Here is a 20066-nt window from a genome sequence, read left to right on the forward strand (position 1 = left end):
AACTACGACTATCTTATAATCTATGGCTTTTTTATTTTTTATTTTTTGAGTTTTATATAAAAATTCAAGGGAGTCTTGCTTCACTGGTTTTTCATGAAGGAAAACATTTCCTTTGCAGCTTGGAATTAAAAAATGCAACCATTGGGGTTGTTTTCCTTTTCCTTCCTCTAAAACCAAGAAACATATTTTTCTTTCTGCACTGAGACCATTACTGAACTATCAGATGACCAGTTGGGTCCTGAAACCAAGATATTTATAGTCTGTAAATATTTTTATGGTGGTAGTGGTGAAGAAAAGGGTAGTCTCCCCCTATACACACAGACTGGCCTTATGATTTTTATTTTTTAACATTTAAAAGTAAAGTCTATTTTTTCCCTGCAATGAGAGCAAAGCAATTTTCAGCTGAGAAAATGATGATGATTATCATTGCATTCTAAGACACTGTCTCTGTGAAATATGCAAACTATGGATTTTTCATGCTTCTTTTTAATGTACAACATAGGCTTTGAGAAATAAAACAGGTTTATAATGATAGACAAGATTATATTTTGAATGTTGCACTATTTTCTGAATCAGTTTTACCTCAGAATATGTCATGCTATAAACAAAGTATTTTAGGAGTTACTTAAAATATTAGTGTTTATGTCTCAAAGGCAATTTAATGGTGTATAAGCCAGCATTGCTGTAGAAACAAATGATCCCCTAATCTCAATAAGTTTGAATAACAATGGTGTCTGATGATCAGCTGTAGCTATACTGTACATGTCCAGGATCCAGGATAAAGGAGCACCTGTTATTTGGAACATGTCATTCTTAGCACATGAAGAAAGACAGCAAGGGAAACACATGAAAGTTCTTCGGCTTCTATTTTGGCCACACATGCTGTTGACAAAACCAAGTTGCAAGGCCAAGACTGATGTCAATAAGGCAGGGTGGTATGTTCCTCCCACATGGAGTCACAGCACATTCCATAACAACAGAGAAGATAATTATCCTAAAGGAAAGGGGAAGCAAATAATTTAGAATGACAATACAATCTACCAGGACAATCCAGAGGAACTCCCATAAGCCCATCACTACTCAGTCAAGTGTGTTTCCAATCTCTATCCTACTTCCATGATTTAATCCATTGCATTCCAGGATAAAGAATACATCCAGTGTAAATTTCTCCTACAGTTCGGTGTATATTCAGGGTATTTAAAAAATAAATTTTATTATTTTCGTAAGAACATAGAAACTAAAAGGGTCAATATTCTAAAAGAAAAGCAACATAATGGGCTCAGAAATGGAGACATACACAATCACTCAGGTATTGCTCAAAATTCTCATTCTGCTTTATCTTATTCTTTTCCTCTTTAATATGTGTTAATTTTTCTCCCTTACCCAAATACATAAACTTTTTTATTATATTTCTTCATAATTCATCTTTGCTATATTCATTTTTTCCATTTCATGAACTCATTTCTTCATTCAATTTTTATTATTAACTCCTGGATTCATCTAGGATACCAAAGATAAAAAACATGGTCCTTACCTTAATTTATAAAATAAGAAAGCTCTACTAAATTGGTCCAAGGTACTTTATAACTCTGAAATTCTATGATTATTTGCTCCCAAAGGCCTGCAGGTTTGTAAGAGACACAAAGATATACAAAGTAAGCTATAATACAAAGTAAAATATTTAAAGTGCCATGGAGGGGTAATAGATAGTCGCCATGAAGACTTAGTAGAAGGAGATTCTAAAAGAATAGATTGGCAATAGATCAGTCTCATTATCTGAATTTTCTATATTTAAATTTTTCTTTCTCTTTTATTGATGGACTCTTTTTCTCTCTTTCAGATGTTTTATCCTTGGTACCTAGCTTAGGCCTCTGAATATAGCTCTTAAGCACAAAGAATATTTTGTTTTCAAGTTACATATAGAAACTCAATTCAAACTGGTCAAGAATGTATTGATTCCTAAAATGGAATCATATCAGGCATTTTAGGTATATGTCTTAGTTCATTTTCCACTGCTCTAACATACTAACACAGATTGGGTAAATAACGCACAATAGAAATGTAGTTAGCTAATGGTTCTGGAGGCATAGAGGTCCAAGAGCTGGCATTTGGCAATGGCCTATATGATGTGTTATATGTAAGATGGAAGAAGGGCAAGTGAGCCTGTAAGAGACAGAAGAAGTCAGGCCAAACTCCTTCTATCAGGAACCAACTCTTGCCATAGCTAACTTGCCCCTGTAATAATGGCATTAATCCTTTCATGAAGGTGGAGCCTCGTGACCTTATCACTCCTAAAGGTCCTCTCAAGGCTGCTATGATGGCAGAGTCTAGGCACAGTAATCTCCCATATCTTTGGTTTTTTACTTTCTGTATTTTATTTACCTGTTGTCAACTACAGTCTAAAAATATTAAATGTAAAATCCAGCGTATCCACACCATATATGCTACTTGTGAATTAGGCACGTAGTATCTGTCTCAGTTATCAGATTGACTTTGTTTTGCAGTACTTGTGTTCAAATAATCCTATTTTACTGAATAATGACCCTAAAGCACAGGAGTAGATTTGCTGGCAAATCAGATATGCCAAAAGAAGCCTATTGTCGTATGTTTGTATAGGAAAAAAAAGAATACCACCATACTATCTAGGTCTGTGGATCAGATGCTACTACTACATTTAAAGGATGTCAGCAGGAACCTATTTTTGTTCTTTGACTTTTGTTTTCCTGGTTTGGGCTTTCACAGATGATCTCTCTATCCATGGCTCCAAGATTTCAGGCTCCCAGTTTAGCAACCTCCATGGTTCCAGCTTTTGCAGGAGTTCCAGCAAGAGTTTCTTTTGTCTTGGTAAACAGTCTCACTCCAGAATCATTCATAATGACCAGGGGAATGGAATGTGTCAATGTTGGGCTAGGGTCACATTACTACTTTTAGAGTATGGAAGAAGGTAGGCCTTCCTTGTAAATGGACAGGGATGGTAACCCCTTAAGGAAATAAGATTGCTGTTTTAGAGGAGGGAAGAAATGGAAAATAAACATGTAAAAACAACAGATATCTGCTGTGCAGTAGGTGCTTAATCATGCATTTTGATAAAAATGTGTTATTACTGGTTTTATTCATTTTAAAGACATTTGTGGGTACAAAGAGAATTTTTTTCTTCTTTCCTCAAAATTTTGTTGTCATTAGTGCTTGCCCCCCACATGCTTCTTTTTTGACCTTAGTCTTTTCCCATCTCATTGTCAATATTATTCCCTGCATATGTTGTTAAGCTTCTTTAATTTCTTTAAATACATTAAAGCACGGTTGCTTTTTAGTATGCAAGATGACACCATCATTTACAGTCTTTGTGGGTCTGTTTAGTTTGATGTTTCTTGCTCATGGTATCTTTCTGTGTATATATGTGTCTGGTTATCCTTTATTTGATGCTAGTCATCATATTTAAAAAATCATTTGCAGGAATAATGAGAATCTATAATAAAGCTACTTTAGTCACAGAAAGGTTTTAACTTTTTTTTTTTTTTTTTGTCAACACCTGTGGGCACTACAAGGCCAGGATCATCTAAACTCAAATTCAGTGCATCTAGGTCGCTAGACCAACCAGGAGATGTAAATCTGAGATTCAGAATAATGAAGGATGGTTTATTATTGAGCTGCCTTGACACTGAGGGTGTAGCTGGGATGCCAGTTTATTGTGAGAATGCTTTCCTATTTTGCTTCTCAACCAGGGTGTACCCTATGTTTGAATTTCTCTTTTTCCTTCCGACAAGAGGACCACCCCCACCAAGAATATTGAAATTCAGAATTTCTATGTTAAGCAAATACTCTCAAGGTCTAATGGCTTTTGTGCTGATTTCTGTTTAAAATGGTTCTCAACATAGAACTGAAGTTCTGTCTAGTGTTCCTAAGGGCAATAACACTGTCATGTGCCTCATATTAAAAATACATGTGTTAAATAAGCCCTTTTCAGGCATAAGATACAGTACTATTTCCATCAATTTGAGATTAATGAATTAATAATATATATTAGAATATCTTTATATAGAAAATGCATTAAAAAGTTATGTAGTGATTGGTTGATAAAAATGTTGTGACCAAAGGCTTTTAGGAAGCCTATATTTCTCCTAGGAGCAATGTTTCAGTATTGGCTAATTTAATGTTCATAGAGACTTTATAGAACATAATTTTCATAAACAATGAGAATCATTTTTAGTCTATATATCATATAACAGTTGCTATCACATACGACAAATCATGTGGATATACATAAGTATATATATAATTTTTGCAACCAAACTCTTTTTTAATATATTTTTATTGTTCTAATTAGTTATACATGACAGTAGAATGCATTTTGACACATCATACATAAATGGAGTATAACTTCTCATTAGTCTGGTTGTACATGATGTAGTTACAAGGTCATGTAATCATGTATGCACATAGGGCAATCATGTCTGAGTTTTTCTACTATCATTCCTACCCTCATAGCCCCTCCCCTCCTTTCACCTCCCCTCTGTCTAGTCCAAATTACCTCTATCCCCCCACCCCTTTATTGTGAATTAGCATCCATATATCAGAGAAACCATTCAGGCTTTGGTTTTTTGGGATTGGCTTATTTGGTTAGCATAATATTCTCCAGGTCCATTCATTTACCGGCAAATGCCATAATTTCATTCTTCTTTAAGGCTAAGTAATAGTCCATTGTGTATATATACCACAGTTTCTTTATCCATTCATCTGTTGAAGGGCACCTCAGTTGGTTCCATAGTTTAGCTACTGAGAATTAAGCTGCTATAAACATTGATGTGGCTATGCCACTGTAGTATGCTTAAATCTTGTGGGTATAAACCGAGGAGTGGGATGACTGGATCACATGGTGGTTCCATTTCAAGTTTTCTTAGTGGTTGCACCAATTTGTAGTCCCCCCAGCAATATATGAGTGTACCATTTCCCCTACATTTTTGCCAACATTTATTGTACAACCAAACTCTTAACTGGTTTCCCTCCAATGTATTCTCAGTTTTGCCAATGTAACTATCTTATTTGGGTAGAACTGAATATGTTACACTTTATATATATATATAAAACTCCTTAGCGCATTGACAATAAAGTTCATAGTTGTTACCATGGAAGTTCAGTTCACTTAAAATCTAGTTGTAATCTACTTTGCCAATCTAAACCTTCACCTTCTTTGCTTACCATGTTATTGTAACTGTGTAAGGCTTTTGAAATGTGGTGTTATCCCAAAACTCCTGGGTTAATTTAGCAATGTTCAGAGGTGAAATGATTGGCTAATGAGAGCGGTAACCTAATCAGTCCATCCTAGTTCCAAAAGACTAACTGGGTGGTAACTGTAGGCAATTGGGGTGTGGCTAGAGGAAGTGGGTCACTGGGGGCATCTCCTGGAAGGGTTCATCTTTCCTGCAGCCCAATCAGGGCTTCTCAGCCAAGCCTTTCTACCATGATAGTCTGCCTCATCTTGGGCCTAGAGCAATAGGTTCAGCAGACCACAGATTAAGACTCTGGAACTGTAAGACAAAATAAACCTTTCCTCCTCTAAGTTGTTCTTTTCAGGTATTTGGTCACAGTGATGAAAACTAAGACACTGTTCTTCCAAAATATCAAAGCCATTAATGACAAAAAATAGACTAAAGGGGACAATAAAGCTTGACAACTAAGTGTAGTATATAATTCTGGGTACACTCTTGGTTTGAGGAACAATTAGTTTATTTATTTATTTATTTATTTTTAAAGAGAGAGAGAGAGAGAGAGAGAGAGAGACAGAGAGAGAGAGAGAGACAGAGAGAGGGAGGAGAGAAAGAATTTTAATATTTATTTTTTTAGTTTTCGGCGGACACAACATCTTTGTTTGTATGTGGTGCTGAGGATCGAACCCAGGCCGCACGCATGCCAGGTGAGCGTGCTACCGCTTGAGCCACATCCCCAGCCCCGAGGAACAATTAGTTTATAACTTAGACATTTTTGACAGCTGAGAAAATTTGAATATAGACTGGATTAGATAATATCTTATCAATGTTAAAATAATAATTTTGACATATTGAGGTTATGTGAGTAGATGGTATTGTTGGGAAGTATATACTGAAGTATTTAGGAGTAACAGATGATGTTTAAAACTTGTCAACTAGTTTTAAAAAATCTAACTGTAGTGATAAAGTAAATGATAAAGCAAACGAAGTAAAATTTAATTAATTGGTGCTACTTGGAAAGGGCATTTGGGAGTTTTAAAAATCTCATCAAAATAAAAAGTACTAAAATAAAATAAACCTTTGAAAAACAAAGACACTATCCTATTTTTATTTATTTATTCATTATTGTTTACTTTTTTTTTCCAGTTGGAATGAAATTCCCATAAAGGCAAAGATCTTATCTCCTCTTTTCACCAGTGTTATCTTCAGCACCCATAACAGAGTCATTATAAAGGACTTTAATAAGTATTACTGAAAAACATGAAGATAAATTACACACGTCTATACCTGTAATTTTGCTCTCTCCTGAAACCAAACTGAAATCCAAAGTCAAACAATTTTTCCCCCCAAAAGTGGGAAAGTCTACAAGAAAAGAAAGAATAAGAGAAAGGACAACAACTGTCCACCCCCACCCTCCCTGTTCCTGTAGTAGTCCCCTGCTTGGTCGATTATTGACAAACTTTTCTTTGGAAAATCTGATTAACTCTAGTGAAAATAATTAAATAAATTCTGTCTTGATTCCCTCCATAGATAGCTCAATCATTTTATGTATGGTCTACTTTTACTATAAGGTAAACTCAAATTGAAAAGTAAGCATCAGTTGCTGAGAGCTTTTAATCAATTTTTTTTATCTTTCACTTTTAAATAAAAGCAAATATCTCCAACTTACCATTACAAAGAAAATCCACAAAGATGAAAAATAAAGACCAAACATAGGGAAGAGCTATTTGGAAAAAAAAAAAAAGAAGACTATATACAAAGAAAAAATTAAAAAGAAAAAGTGATCTCTTGGAAATTAAAAAAAAAAATGAGAAGAGCAATGGAAAACTCATTAGGAGACTTGAGAGATGAAGCTAAGGGAATACTCCAGAAAGTAGAGGGGGAAAAAAATGACAGAGATGAAAAATAAGGAAGAAAATGTAGGAGAATTAGAGGACCACTCTTGGACATCTTATATTTGAATATAGGTGTTCCCAAAAAGGAAGAGAAAATGAAGGGGGTGGACAACATCCATAAAATAATTTAAGAATATTTCCAGTGGGCTGGGGATATAGCTCAGTTGGTAGAGTGTTTGCCTGGCATGCATAAAGTCCTGGGTTCAATCCCCAGCACTGCCAAAATAAATAAATAAATAAATAGGACATACATTTGCAAGTTTAAAAGCCTATGTAGCTTCCAGAAAATTCAGTGAAAAAAAGATTCACACCAGTGAAATTTCAGACTGGTAAGCTTTTGGGAATGATCTTCAATAGGAACATAAATTAGGATCAGCAATTAGAATGGCCTTGGCCTCCTGAAAATAAAAGACAATACTAAATACTTCAAAATTCTAAATACTACATGATGATGGTTTTTAATCTAGAACGTTACAACCAGGCAAACAGTCAATTGTGAGGAGAGAATAGGAACATTTTTATACATGCAAAGTGTCAAAACATTTGCCCTTTATAAAAATCTTCAGGAAATTCTTAGAAAATGACCTATACCACAATGGACCAAGAAAGAGAAAGACATGAGACAAATTCACCAGAGATAAGCAGGAAAGGGACTCTCCAGGAAGATGGTGAGGGGACATCCTGTTCAGCTGAAGCACACTGGAACCTTCAGTAGGGCCTTCAGGAAGATGAATCAATGGCCTATTTGGTGTGAATGAATATATCAAGGGGTGATTCAGATGGCCAGGAGAGTAGCTAGGTTGAATTCATGGTGGGCACAGGAAATTCTGCTGAGAAGAACAAGATTATGATGATTGCAGAGAAAATAAAAGTTGTACAGGAAAGTAACTGTACTCACAGTTGACTATGTGACTCAGCTCTGAATAACATACTTAGTCATAATGATTCAACTACTTAATATTGATCAAACTATATTTGAAGGATGGAAGGATGGTATGCAGGGGGAAAAAGGGGCAAAAGGAAGTAAGTTTTTTATTTTTTTAAATGGGAAATCAATAAAAAAAATATTTGTATCAGTCATGGTTTGATCTGGGGGATAGAGTCAGTGGATGTTGTGAATAAGGAATTTATTACAGGAATTAGATCTTACACAGTTCTGAGAGGAGCTAGGAAGTGAAGTTCTGGAAAGGACAAAAGAGAATCAGGAGAGTTGCTAATATATCTGAGAACCATTTTGTGTCACCACCACAGTGTGAGAGCCACAGAGGATTTTATGGAGAGGGCAACAGAAAGCTCCTGACTACACTGCAGTCCAGAGTAGCAGGCTTGGGGTCTCTGTAGGTCAGCAGGACCACCAGTCAGGAAGAAGAGCTGGATGTATAGCAAAAGGGAGAGTTTAAGCTGTTCCCTTGGTGGACTTCAGCTTCTGTCCCTCATTGCATCTTACTGTTAAAGTTTTTCAGAAAGTCTTAACCACTGTTCTATTTCTGTCCATCTCCAAAATCTCATCTAAATCCGTCTTTCAGCCAGCTCTCACTCCAAATCCATCGTACAACAGGAGGTGTGGGAAATATAGTTTCCAACTTAACCCAGATGATACACTACAAACCACAACAGTCCGTCTGTTGACAATTTTGGATCTAATATGCACCTGATAACCACATTTAATTTCTGAATAAAGACAAAAGTGAATTTGTGCTTCCATGGAACATGGAACACCTATCCACAGAAAAACATATTGACCTTCTTCCCAAAGAGGACACACAAAGTCTCAGATACCCTTTTCATCTTGGGGTAATATGCATTGTTTTAGTTGAATCACACTCACTATTTCATATTCTTTAGTTTAAATACTGAGATATAAGATATAAGTACAGTTCATATTTCTTATGTGAGCTAGTAGAGGATAGGAAATAAAACATTGATATTTGATATTCATATCAAATCAAGGAAGAAATATTTCTATTATAGTCTGTGCTTTTGCAGCTAGTAATATGGTTACAACTGGTAGTTACAATTTGGGCAGCCAACTATGTCATACTTGATTTGTATAACAGAAAAACGTTTGGTCTGGCTTACAAGTATCACTCAAGTCATCACAATAGAGAGTCACAACTCCTTTGCCAATCTCAGAATTGAGCCACCAGGGCCTCAGAATCTCTTGCATGAAGAGGTCAAGGCTCTGGAAAAGTATCCTCACTCTAAATATTTTTCCTGGCCTTCCTCTACAAGACCTAGGGCCATTTACTCAGATAACTATATTTCTGGGAAGGGGAAATTACCAGACTCTGGGGGAATACAAGATACTAACTCTAAACTGACATTAATTTCCTGACACCCAAAATTGTGGTCCAGAAGAATAGGGACCTATAAAAATTGAGTGATTAATTAAGTTTTTGGCTTGGTTAGCTTGGATCTCCCAGTAGGCCCAGTTGATCCCCAAACCACTGCATGTTTATTTCCCCAACTAGAAGAACCCCAATATTTATTCTCTGAACTTTCTGTGTGAGTGTGTGTATAAAAAAATGATATATATTTTATTATTAAAAATGTTTTCTAGGGGCTGGGGTTGTGGCTCAGTGGTAGAATGCTTGCCTAGCATGTGTGAGGCACTGGGTTCCATTCTCAGAACTGCATATAAATGAATAAATAAAAATAAAGGGTTATTCATAACTAGAAAACAGTCATTAAAAAATCTTTTCTGTATTGTTCCAAGGTTAAAGTGAGATGCATATGACATTGCAAGTAAAATATATTGAAAATAAGTGAGAAAATATGGCAAAGGGAAAATACGGGTAAAAATATGAAGAAATGAAACCAATAAATAAAATGCTAGTTATAAAGTCTTATGCACTTGTTGATGGTAAGTCACAGATTTGCTCTTGAGCAGTAGTACAGTTCATTATAATCATAACTTAAAAACCAAATCAAATGTTTAGAAAGGTATAGCTATTTTGGATACCAGTGGGGGAAAAAAAATTCTGAGGATATTTCCTGGTCTTAGGGATTATGTTTATCTCTTATTATTAGCAATTATGTTTATCTCAATAAGCACAGCTAATTCAGTGTGGTAAACACAGTGAAAACACACATTCTATTTATATTAATGGGGACTGAGCCTAATTCTTTAGAAACAGAGAATCTTTGGTATCTCTCTTTAATGTAGTATAGTAATGCTTCCTTCTAGCAACCACTTTTACATGAAAAAGAATGGTAATGACATAAATTACTGTAGTTCAAAAAAGTTTAGGACATAAAGGATATGTAAGGGAAATGATTCTAAAACATTAGGTCAAATCTTGAGTTTTTTCTGTTAAGCTGGTCTGATTTGGATGGCCTTTGAAGTCAACAAAACTGCCTCCTGGATTTCTTCCATGGGATGGAGAACAAATCAAGAAATAGGCCTTATCACATCAGTGTACAGAGAGTTTTCAAGTGGCAGAACAGTATTAACATTTGGAGGAGTCAAATATTTACACATTTTTCAAATGTTAAATAAGTGATTATGATACGCTTTTTAAAAACAACGAATTAGCCTGGATAAGGACTGGTCCTGACCTTGGTGAAGATCCTTCATATTGATTTAATTACTTTATACAAAATATAATAAATGAACATGTGATAACATAGGCAACTAGCAAAAGAGACATTTGTTTATATTTAAAGGAAAAAAAACTTATACAGTTAATATTGACATAATATCAAAAAATGCCATAATTTATTCCAAAGCAATTAAAGGATAAATTCTGGCTTAGAAGAGAATATACAACATGAACAAATATCAACAATGAATAAAAAGATTGTGGGAAAATTTGAATTTGAAAATATGAATATCTGATAACATAAAAGATAAGAGAACTCTAAATCAATTAGCTTAATGAAAACAAGAATCAATGCCAAAATCAACCAAATCTGTGAACTTAAATGTTTAAATATTCAGAAAAATTTCAATCTATCTTTAGCTCTCATTTCTCAGTCATAAAAATCATTAACTTTCTGAGGTTCTTTATATTGAAAGTAAGTTTTAGCAGACTCCAAAATAGAAATTTAAAGAGAGTGGCATGTGAAAGAGCTTTTTCAAGCATGACCTTTCTGAATTTATAAAAGATTGACAAATTTCATTATGTAAAAATATTTAAAATTATTATATATATTGGTATACATTAGAAACAAATATAAAAGACAAATGATAAAGTTTGAAAAGTATTTGCAACTCAAATCTCACAACATAATATATATTGTTATGTTCATATTCTAAAAAGCAAAACTAAAAGACCAGGAACACAATAGAAAAAGCATCAAATGATATGTTCAGAGAGTTCGTGTAAAAGCAATGTAAGTGACTAACGCATAGTAAAGGCATTTAAAGGGAAAAATATCCCATGTGAAAATATGCTGAGATAACCACTTTTTGCTTACAAGTATCAAAAGTCAAAAAAATATTGGCCAGTGTGATAGACTCCCCCGTCCCCAGGAAACAATTTGTAGAAAACATACAACAAGCCACACACACATATGTCTAACTGTTTGATCCAACTTTTCTACTTGAAGGAATTTATAAAATGATCTATGAGAGTTAATTAAAACTTTGCTTATAACAGAAAAAGAATGAAAACAATATGACTGTCTATCAGTAGGCAGCTGACTCAACACAGCCAGACAATGAAAAGATATACAATGTATAAAAAGAATAGGACATTCTCTATGAACTGATGTTCAATGAACTGTAAAGTACATTGAAGAAACAAGATGCTGATCAGCGAATAAAGTATTCAACTAATACTGCTGCATAAAAAATGGAAAGAATATATTACAAGTGGATGTACACACGCATGTACGCATTTATCTTCACATATATATTTGCTTAATAAACACAAAATATCTCTTGAAGTCTACTCAGAACCTGGTAGGTTATACAAGAATAACTTATCTCTAAGGAGAACTCACTCACTACCTGGGGGAGTGAGGTATGAGAGCCTTTTCCATAGATATCCTTTTGTAAAAATTGATTTTAAGCTATCTGAATGAATTCAAACTTAAAAGAGCAAAATATAAAACTTGCCTCTAGTCTTTACATCTTTCCCTACTCCAGGCCTCTGTTAACCTTCTCTTTTGCCTAAGAGTGATATGCAGTCTACATCTTAAATATCATCAGTATGCTTCTCTGTACACAGACACTGGCACATGTCTATTTACAAACCTAGTTTAATGAAACACAATATAAATTTAGTTTGAAGAAAAAGTTCATTGAGACTCTGAAATGTAGAATCTGTAAGCTGTGAGCCTCAATGACAACACAGAATTTGGAAATGAAAGGAAGCAGAGATATGGGATTAAAGTTAATGATAGTTTAGGATCCACTGGGGTTGTATTTTTGAGTAGAAAGAACATTCCTGGGTTCTTGAAATCAGAAAAAAATATTCAGTGAATGGAAAAAAATGCAAAAAAAAAAAAAACCCAAACCAAAACAACAACAACAACAACCCCCCCCCAAAAAAAAACCCTTCCCTGCATTATCAACATATTAGCCCCAGAGATTTAGCATGAGACTTTAAATGTCCCACTAACTAAGCATGGCAGAGTTTTGAAGTTCAGTGAAGAGAATGGTGAGGGTAAAGAGAAACCAGAAGTGAGAGCATATTTTTACAGAAGTGGGGTTGTTACAATTCTTTTTCATGAACTTAATCTGGAAGTTCACTAAACTGAAAAGTATCTCTGGTTTTAAAAAATGCCAACTGTGCCACCCAAAGGACAAAAATTATGGAAAGTTATCTTTACAGGGATAAGGTTGAAAGAGGTCTGTAATTTAACAAGGATGTCTCTTTTTCTACAAAGAGATAATGAGTTTGTCCTCACATTGGTCAGATCCCATAGTAAACATCTCAACAGAAAATGGAAAATTGATTTTAAGCCAGAGCATGATAGAGATGAAAGTGACCTTGGCCTGACTTCCTGAAAATACTACCAAGGAAGCTGAGATCCAGAGAGCGGCTCAAAGTAATCCTGGTGGTAAATGGTGGAGCTAAATCTGCTTGGGTTTGTGCTTATTTTTCTTTAGGCATTTGAAAGGACACTCACCGCCATTGATGCCATATGGGGCCTCAAACTATTCAGGAAGGCAGGGAGCTTATTTAGAGATTTTTTTTTTGTCATGACCCCCCCCCCCCCAGGATTTGTTTATTTACATAGTGGTGCAGGGATTGAACTCAGGACATGCTAGGTAAACTTCCATGGATTTTACTCCTTTATTAGTGCAATACATCTGCTACATGCATGTGAGTATATGGGGGAGAAAGTGGTACTTATGATACTGGAGAGACTCAGTAGAATATCAAGTCATTATGCTGAATGCGGCATCACTCCCAAAGTTGAAATGTTTCCAATTGCTTCCAAATTCTGTGATAAAAATCAAAGACTTAGAAAGCCAAGAAACAGATTCGCTGTTTCTGCAATGTGTTTTGTCAACTCTGTTCATGCCCTGTGGGCCAGTCTCAGGGCTGGATTTTCTTATCTATGAAGTGGGACCAATGACCTCATCTCAGATTCACTTGAGTGTTCTCAGGCATGCACAAAGGGCATAATATTGAAATTCCTAGCACGATAGGCAGGTATAATGGAATAGTTAACAAACATGAGTAGTTTGATGTTATTTTTTTTTTTTAATGATTGTCTTGGCTCAAATTTCTGAGTATTTTCTGAAACTTTTTAATAATTTAAATAAGATGCTACCATAATAATATAGTACCTGTGAGCATGTCTATAGAGACGTCCATACTGCCATGTTTAGCAGTATAAATTCCTATCTTTTGCCTAAGGGACAAATACATTCTTCCCTACAGTATTGAGTGCAGGACAGGAGATTTCACCAGCAAGAAAAAGGGTAGAAGCATGTGTATTTAATGTAAAACCTTGTTGAGTAGAGTATTCCCTCAAACCCAAGACACCTGGAAGTTTAATTCAGGAAAATTTCAAAGTGGGAGGAGAGAGGGGAACTAAGAATGAGAAACACCAATAGAAAGTGAATTTTTCTTAAAAAAAATCAGGGTCCCAGTTTCTTAAGTACTGCAGACAAGGTATCACACATTTTTATGAAATGTCCAGCAGGAAAAACAAAGTAACAACAGTTCTGAGGACAAGGAAAAGCTTTTTAGAAAAACTCATCTCACTCCCTAAACTGTACATTTTGATTTCAGTCTTGCTTTCAGATCTGAAGTCTGCTTTCAGCTCTTCCTATAAAACAAAGCCAAGATGTAAATTAAAAAGTGGCAGAGGTGTGGCGGAATGTGGCTCAAGTTTAAATTGTGCTAGTCAGTAGCAGCGGTCCTGGCCTAAAGCTTGGGAAGGAAAGTGTAGAAGGCATCAGTCCCTCCTCAGATCCCCCTGCGGGAAGGTTGGCGCTAAGGTTGGAACAGATCCCAGAGCGCTAGAGAGGACGAATTGGGCGTGAATCGCTTGTCTCTCGCGCAAAGCAAGGTCAGGGGGCGCCTGTGACCCGAGCTGCTGTTCACATTGGCCATCTCCTCTTGAAAAGCTCCGCAAGGGTTTCTCCTGGAGTTAGGCTCCTTAGAGGCGGTCAGCTCTCTTTAGGACCTCAGGGAAACCCAAGAGTTTCTGGCTTTAGGACCCAGGAACGCTGAGGCAGCCTGGATTTAGATGCCACCACCTACTTATAGAGGCATCCCGAGCCTTGGTCTGCATCTCCATTGGAAAGTGCGCTCGCCACATCTCTTCGGCCTCCCGAGAGTGTTCTAGTCTCTCACGGGCTGGTCAGGGAGAAACCTTAGCTGGGGAGTGACCGTGGAGAGAGCCCGAGAAGCAGTACTATTGGACAGAAACGCCGAAAGCCGAAGCACCCCTGGCTCTGGGATCGCACTCGCGGGTGGAGACGCAGCATCTTAGTGGCTGCGGAAACGCCTGCCCCGCCGCGTTCCTGCCGGGCGCCGCCGGCCGGAGGACCCTCAGCTTGTGCCGACCCAGCCGCGGGGACCGGAATCCCAGAGCCGCCAGGAGCTCTAGGCGGGTGTTGGCAAACTTTTCTCGAGCCCACGTGCTAACCAAGCGGCTCGCTTCCCGAGCTCGGGATGGAACGCCGCGCCTAGGCACCCCTTGCCTCCCGAGACGTATGTGCGCACGGTAGGCAACCCACACCTCGCTGCCGCAGCGCTTGAGTACCCCACCGTGGGGCCTAAAGGACCCAAGAATGTTCTTTTAACTCTGCACTCTCGGTGCTTTTAGGGCGTTTTTCATTCCCCTGAGCGTCCGCACTTTTACCCCGGGTCGGAGCCCTTAGCTCGGCAGAGGTTACTAATTCACTGATGGTAATTCCTCTCCAAGTCGTCTGCAGCTGTTAACGCTCTGCAATAGGCTGCTCCGTGGCTCGTGCCAGGCATTGGGTTTGCTTCCTCCTTCCCTCCCTTCTTTAAATTGGGACGCGCGAAGGCGCAGCTGCCTGGCCGTGATTCTCTCAGTCTTCCATCCACTCTTTTTCTCGCTCCTCGTCTCTCAGGTTCATGGTAGAAGAGATGCTGAACGCGCCGAATTGACCAGTGCAGCCCCGGGGCTAGTGGCAACCCTTCCTCTGTGTCGTCCCCAGCAGCGCAGCCGGTGCCGTCTCTTTGGATGAACCTTTCAGTTCCCCTACTTTGAGAGGCGTCTCTCCTCCGCCCGACCGTCCAGATGCAGTTTCGCCTCTTCTCTTTTGCCCTCATCATTCTGAACTGTATGGATTACAGCCACTGCCAAGGCAATCGATGGAGACGCAGTAAGCGAGGTGGGTCCCTCTCAGCTGAAGGTGCGTGGGGTCCCGTGTGGGCGGGGGTGTCCAGGCGCTCGCCCACCACTCGGCTTCGGGGGCTCAAATGGGCAGGACGGTGCTTTCCACAGCCCAGCTCTTGCGGACCACCTCTCTTTTCTTTTGAGGCCCCGAGGGCTGCAGAATGCCGGTCTCCTCTGTCCCGGGTGGGTGCGGTGAGCCAGAATGAGACGCGCTGCGAGCCCGGGGAGCCCGGCGTCTCCAGAGCGCTCAGCTCTTAAGTCGTGCGGTTCACACGCCGGGTGATTCCCGCGCCTCCACTCCGGGACTCTTTCTTGGGTCTCATTTCTTATCTGGGATCCATTTTTTTTCTTGTTTGCTCTCTTTTTGTCCTCTTAATATCTTCCTTAAACCCCATTTTTCTCTATCTTCGTGCCCCCAAATCCCTGCCCCAATTGCTTGGACCTGGCCTAACCTCTGAGGGTGGGGGTGGGGGTGTTGAAGAGCTGGGTAAGAGTTTCTGTCAAGTTGAGCTGAAGAACCTGCGTTTCCAGGAAAAGAGCACTATTGCTCTCTTTTTTTAGGGAACCTGAGACCTTTTCGGGGGAAAAGGAGAACTTTCTGAATGAACCAGCTACTCCTGCGTTGGCTTTCTAGAGTGTTTGCCTGCAGCGTGATGTTTTTAAAAATAGGCCCCGCTTTGCTTCTCCATTTGTTTTCCTCAAAAGCAGCAATTTCGGAGTAGGATTTCTGTGCACAACGAAATTCACTTGCGGCTTTTTAACCGCTCGCTCCCTCTCCATCACTTGTGCGAGCAGCAAGGAACGCGGATGCCAACCTCAAGGAAGGTTTTGGAGAATTAACTAGCTTTCCTACAGATTTATTGTGGGCTTATTTCGGTCTTGCAGCCTTGCTGGGCCTGCAGCTCATCCAACTGCATTTTAGGGTATGTGCAGCTAGGCACAATTAAGTCTTCCCGGAGGATTTAAACATGAACCGCCACACATCCCTTGAATTATGCGCTCAGGGCATGTGTGCAGAAGCCCTTTGCAGGCACTTACCTGCTGAGAGCAGCACCAGCAGTTCAGACTTTGGTGCTGCTAGAATTTGTTGAGAGAGTCATAGATCTTGCCCCCCCCCCACTCCACCCCCGTGATATAAACATCTCGACCTGTGATGTGATTTGTTTATAACTCATTTTATGGAACCTGCGGCCCTACATTTAGATTTTTTCAAGTCTTATTTTTAATGGGTATTTTTTTAGGGTATCATTAAGCAGTTCTCACCATTGGAAGAGCTGGAGTTTGACCTACCCCAGGGCAGAGCTGGGTATGACTGGTGAGAGACTTCTCCAGCTACCAACTGCCATGGCTGACATGTATCTCTGGACATTAAGGATACATACACCTACCCCCCACATCTCTTTCAGTTCTGACTTTAGAAAATGCTTATTTTTAGAAATTGCCCTATCTAAAAATACAAGGGAAAAATTTCTTTCTATAGGCCACGAGAGTTTGATATGACTTTGAAAAGCCCCTCTCCGCGTCCTTCCACACCCCAGTATTTTCCTTCGAGGTATTATTTGGCAAAGCTGGAATTTTTGGCTATACTGCAGTCAAAATTGTTTAAAGAGGTTCCCCTCCCCCTTTAAAAGCTGAAGCCTAGTTGAAAAACTAAAGTGCTTAAAGTTTGTAAAATATAGAAATATCTAAAACCCTTGAACAAATTCTTTACTATTCAGTCATGGCTTTCTGATCTACCCCGCCTGTCCCATTGTGTTTGAGTGGCGAAGAATCAAGCACGTTGTTTTAGTGAACTTAATGCAGTGATGCTGTTGATGCTGTTCTTTGGAGAATGACATTACAGCACTCCTGCGGCCAGAAGCGATACTGCATGTTTCTCCACAGGGCCATCTCTTAAGGTTCTGCCTGTGGCAGAACCCATTTCCTTCAAAGCTTGCCTTAGCAAAATCTCATGTAGCAGCTACTATCCACTTCCCCAGGCGCTGACATTTAGAAACCCAGTTCCAAAGTGTGCAGTATTAACTGTGGCCAAACTGACCTTTCCATTGCATAAACTTTGAATGCTTTTAAGTACATATAAATTAATAAGGTTGTAAAAGAAAAGGAAAAAAAATTTTATCAAAGTATGTCACCCCCCTCACCCCCAACAGATGTCCTTTCCCAAATCCCAAGTTTCTAGCTAAAATAACTTCGGTCCTTAAAAGTGACCACACTATCTGTGCCAACAAAGGGTGTACTGTGTTTTTAATTAAAAGTGGAACTACTTAAAGGGCTGGCTAGACAGTGCAGGGTGATAGTAGCTTTTCTGCTTTGCAAGGAAGCTTAAGGACTGCATTGTGAGGGTATTGAAATGAATAGAGATCTAACTCAAGTTGTGTGAATTGCCCCTCTTCACAAACTTAAGCTGGTTTTAATTGATCTCATGTCCACTGATTGATCCTACACCAATTGTTGTGCATACCAAACAATTGGCTTTCCCAAAGGAGATTGATTTAAATTAGTTTCTTGGTGAATGCCTGACTACTAGCCAAATCATGTCAGCAGTGACAGTTGACATGCTAGAGCTTATTGTGGTGCCAACATTTCCCTTTTCCCCTTTGTTTTGTATAGTGGCAGTTAAATATTACTTTCTAGGAAGAAAAGTGATTACTACTTTTTAGAAAAGGTGTTGTAGCTTGGAAGACCAGTTGTTTTCTTGGCTTGTGTTCCTGTGTAGGCGGCAGCGGTACCAGGATTGGTTAGGCTTCCCCTGGGACCTCTTTTTTTTTTTTTTTTTCTTTTTTCATATTCCATCTGCAAATAATCAAACCTTCACTGTGGAGCATTCTCAGAACTCCTTTGGCATTATGTTTAGTCTGCTCTATGATCTCAGATGCTCCATAATATCATTTTCTTAATGAAATAAAATTCTTGGCAGAGATCAGATAATTTAGTCAGTTAAAATCAATTGCATCCAGTCTGGAATAGAGCGCAAATGTATCATTTAACTCTATGTTTTATTTCAAAATACAGCCGGTGGATTGAGAAAATAGAATGTAAAACTTTCTATACTTTTGTACAAAATTTTGTATGGGGGAGACCATCATGAACAACTCTGCTAATCTCCTTCTGCATTTTTCTTCTCCATATTTGAAGCAAAGTCAGAAAATGTGTTTGATAGTCCCTAATGGGGCCCAGCTGGAATACTCTTTCCTTTTTTTTTTTTTTTTTTGTTCTATAAATTAGGCACAAACACAATACTGAGAATGAATATCTTTGTGGAAGAAAGACACATACCAACATTTTGGAAATCTGATTGACAACTTATGTTTGGTCTACATGGTAACAATGTTAATATTCATTGGCCCTTTTATCCCACTTCAATGCACAGTCATTATTAGCTACTGTGAATCCCTACTGTATCTGTCTTATGGACCTCTTATGATTTATTTGTATGGCAAATGAGGTTATTTGATTATATTTTTTTGGAATGATTGTAAGCTACATTTCAGGCTGAATTACTGAAAGTGGATAGACAAATCATAACTTTGTTATGATCCCTTGGAATTTCTTGAGCTTGGCATATGATGACTTAATCTTAAATCCTTTCCATATTTTAACCAGGGACTTAATGCAAACTTCTTTAAAACTCTTTGAAAGCAGCAAGCCTTCTAGACATACAACTGGTGTTTCTGGTGGACTGATGGTAGGGGGCGTGGTGTGGCAGGAGTTGATTTCTGTAGCCTTTTCTATACTGACTGAAGCTTCATCTTCTCCTTCCTCTATAACATCTCATTTTTTGCAAAATTATATTTGACTTCTTACATGATAATGAAGTGTTTACCACAAACAGTGTGCTGTGTTTCTGGCAAATGAGGTTGGGACAAAAAGATAAATAACTTTTTCTTAAATTGTATAGGCTGAATTAATTTGTGTTTGTCTTTTTAAAAAGTTGATGAAGAGATTTGGGGATTTTTTTTTACAAGTACTTTTTAATAGTTTATTTCTCCTATTTCATAATATTAAGTGGCACATGGAACGTATTAACCTACACTTAAATGGAAATGCTTCAAAATACATTTTGCATGCATGCTTTTTTGAGTTCCAGAGTATTTCAGAAAAGCTGATGTGATTGTTTAATTTTGCAACATAAACATGTTCTTTTTTTCTTGTTTTTTAATCGACTGGTTTTGCTTCCAGCACAATTGCATCA

General features: G+C 38.1%; 1 protein-coding gene and 1 non-coding gene across 6 annotated transcripts in view; both read left to right on the plus strand.

Annotated features, from left to right (window-relative positions):
* The first annotated feature begins 7248 nt into the window (after window positions 1–7248).
* Trnaa-ggc (transfer RNA alanine (anticodon GGC)) lies at window positions 7249–7321 on the plus strand. The gene has a single exon. It is a non-coding gene; the product is annotated as a tRNA-Ala (tRNA).
* Window positions 7322–14597: 7276 nt separating this feature from the next.
* The window catches only part of Rspo2 (R-spondin 2), a 135669-nt gene continuing 130200 nt past the window's right edge, over window positions 14598–20066 (plus strand). The window contains exons 1-2 of one of the 5 annotated variants that reach the window (XM_078016778.1): window positions 14598–15232; window positions 15606–15890. In XM_078016778.1, coding sequence (XP_077872904.1) covers window positions 15776–15890 — 115 coding nt within the window. In that variant the 5' untranslated portion in view covers window positions 14598–15232; window positions 15606–15775. The remainder of the gene's footprint in view (window positions 15233–15605; window positions 15891–20066) is intronic. The other 4 variants (XM_078016777.1, XM_078016779.1, XM_040293751.2 and 1 more) reach the window with 4 other exon arrangements.

The sequence above is a fragment of the Ictidomys tridecemlineatus genome, chromosome 7, assembly GCF_052094955.1.
Source record: "Ictidomys tridecemlineatus isolate mIctTri1 chromosome 7, mIctTri1.hap1, whole genome shotgun sequence".
Taxonomy (NCBI): Eukaryota; Metazoa; Chordata; class Mammalia; order Rodentia; family Sciuridae; genus Ictidomys; species Ictidomys tridecemlineatus.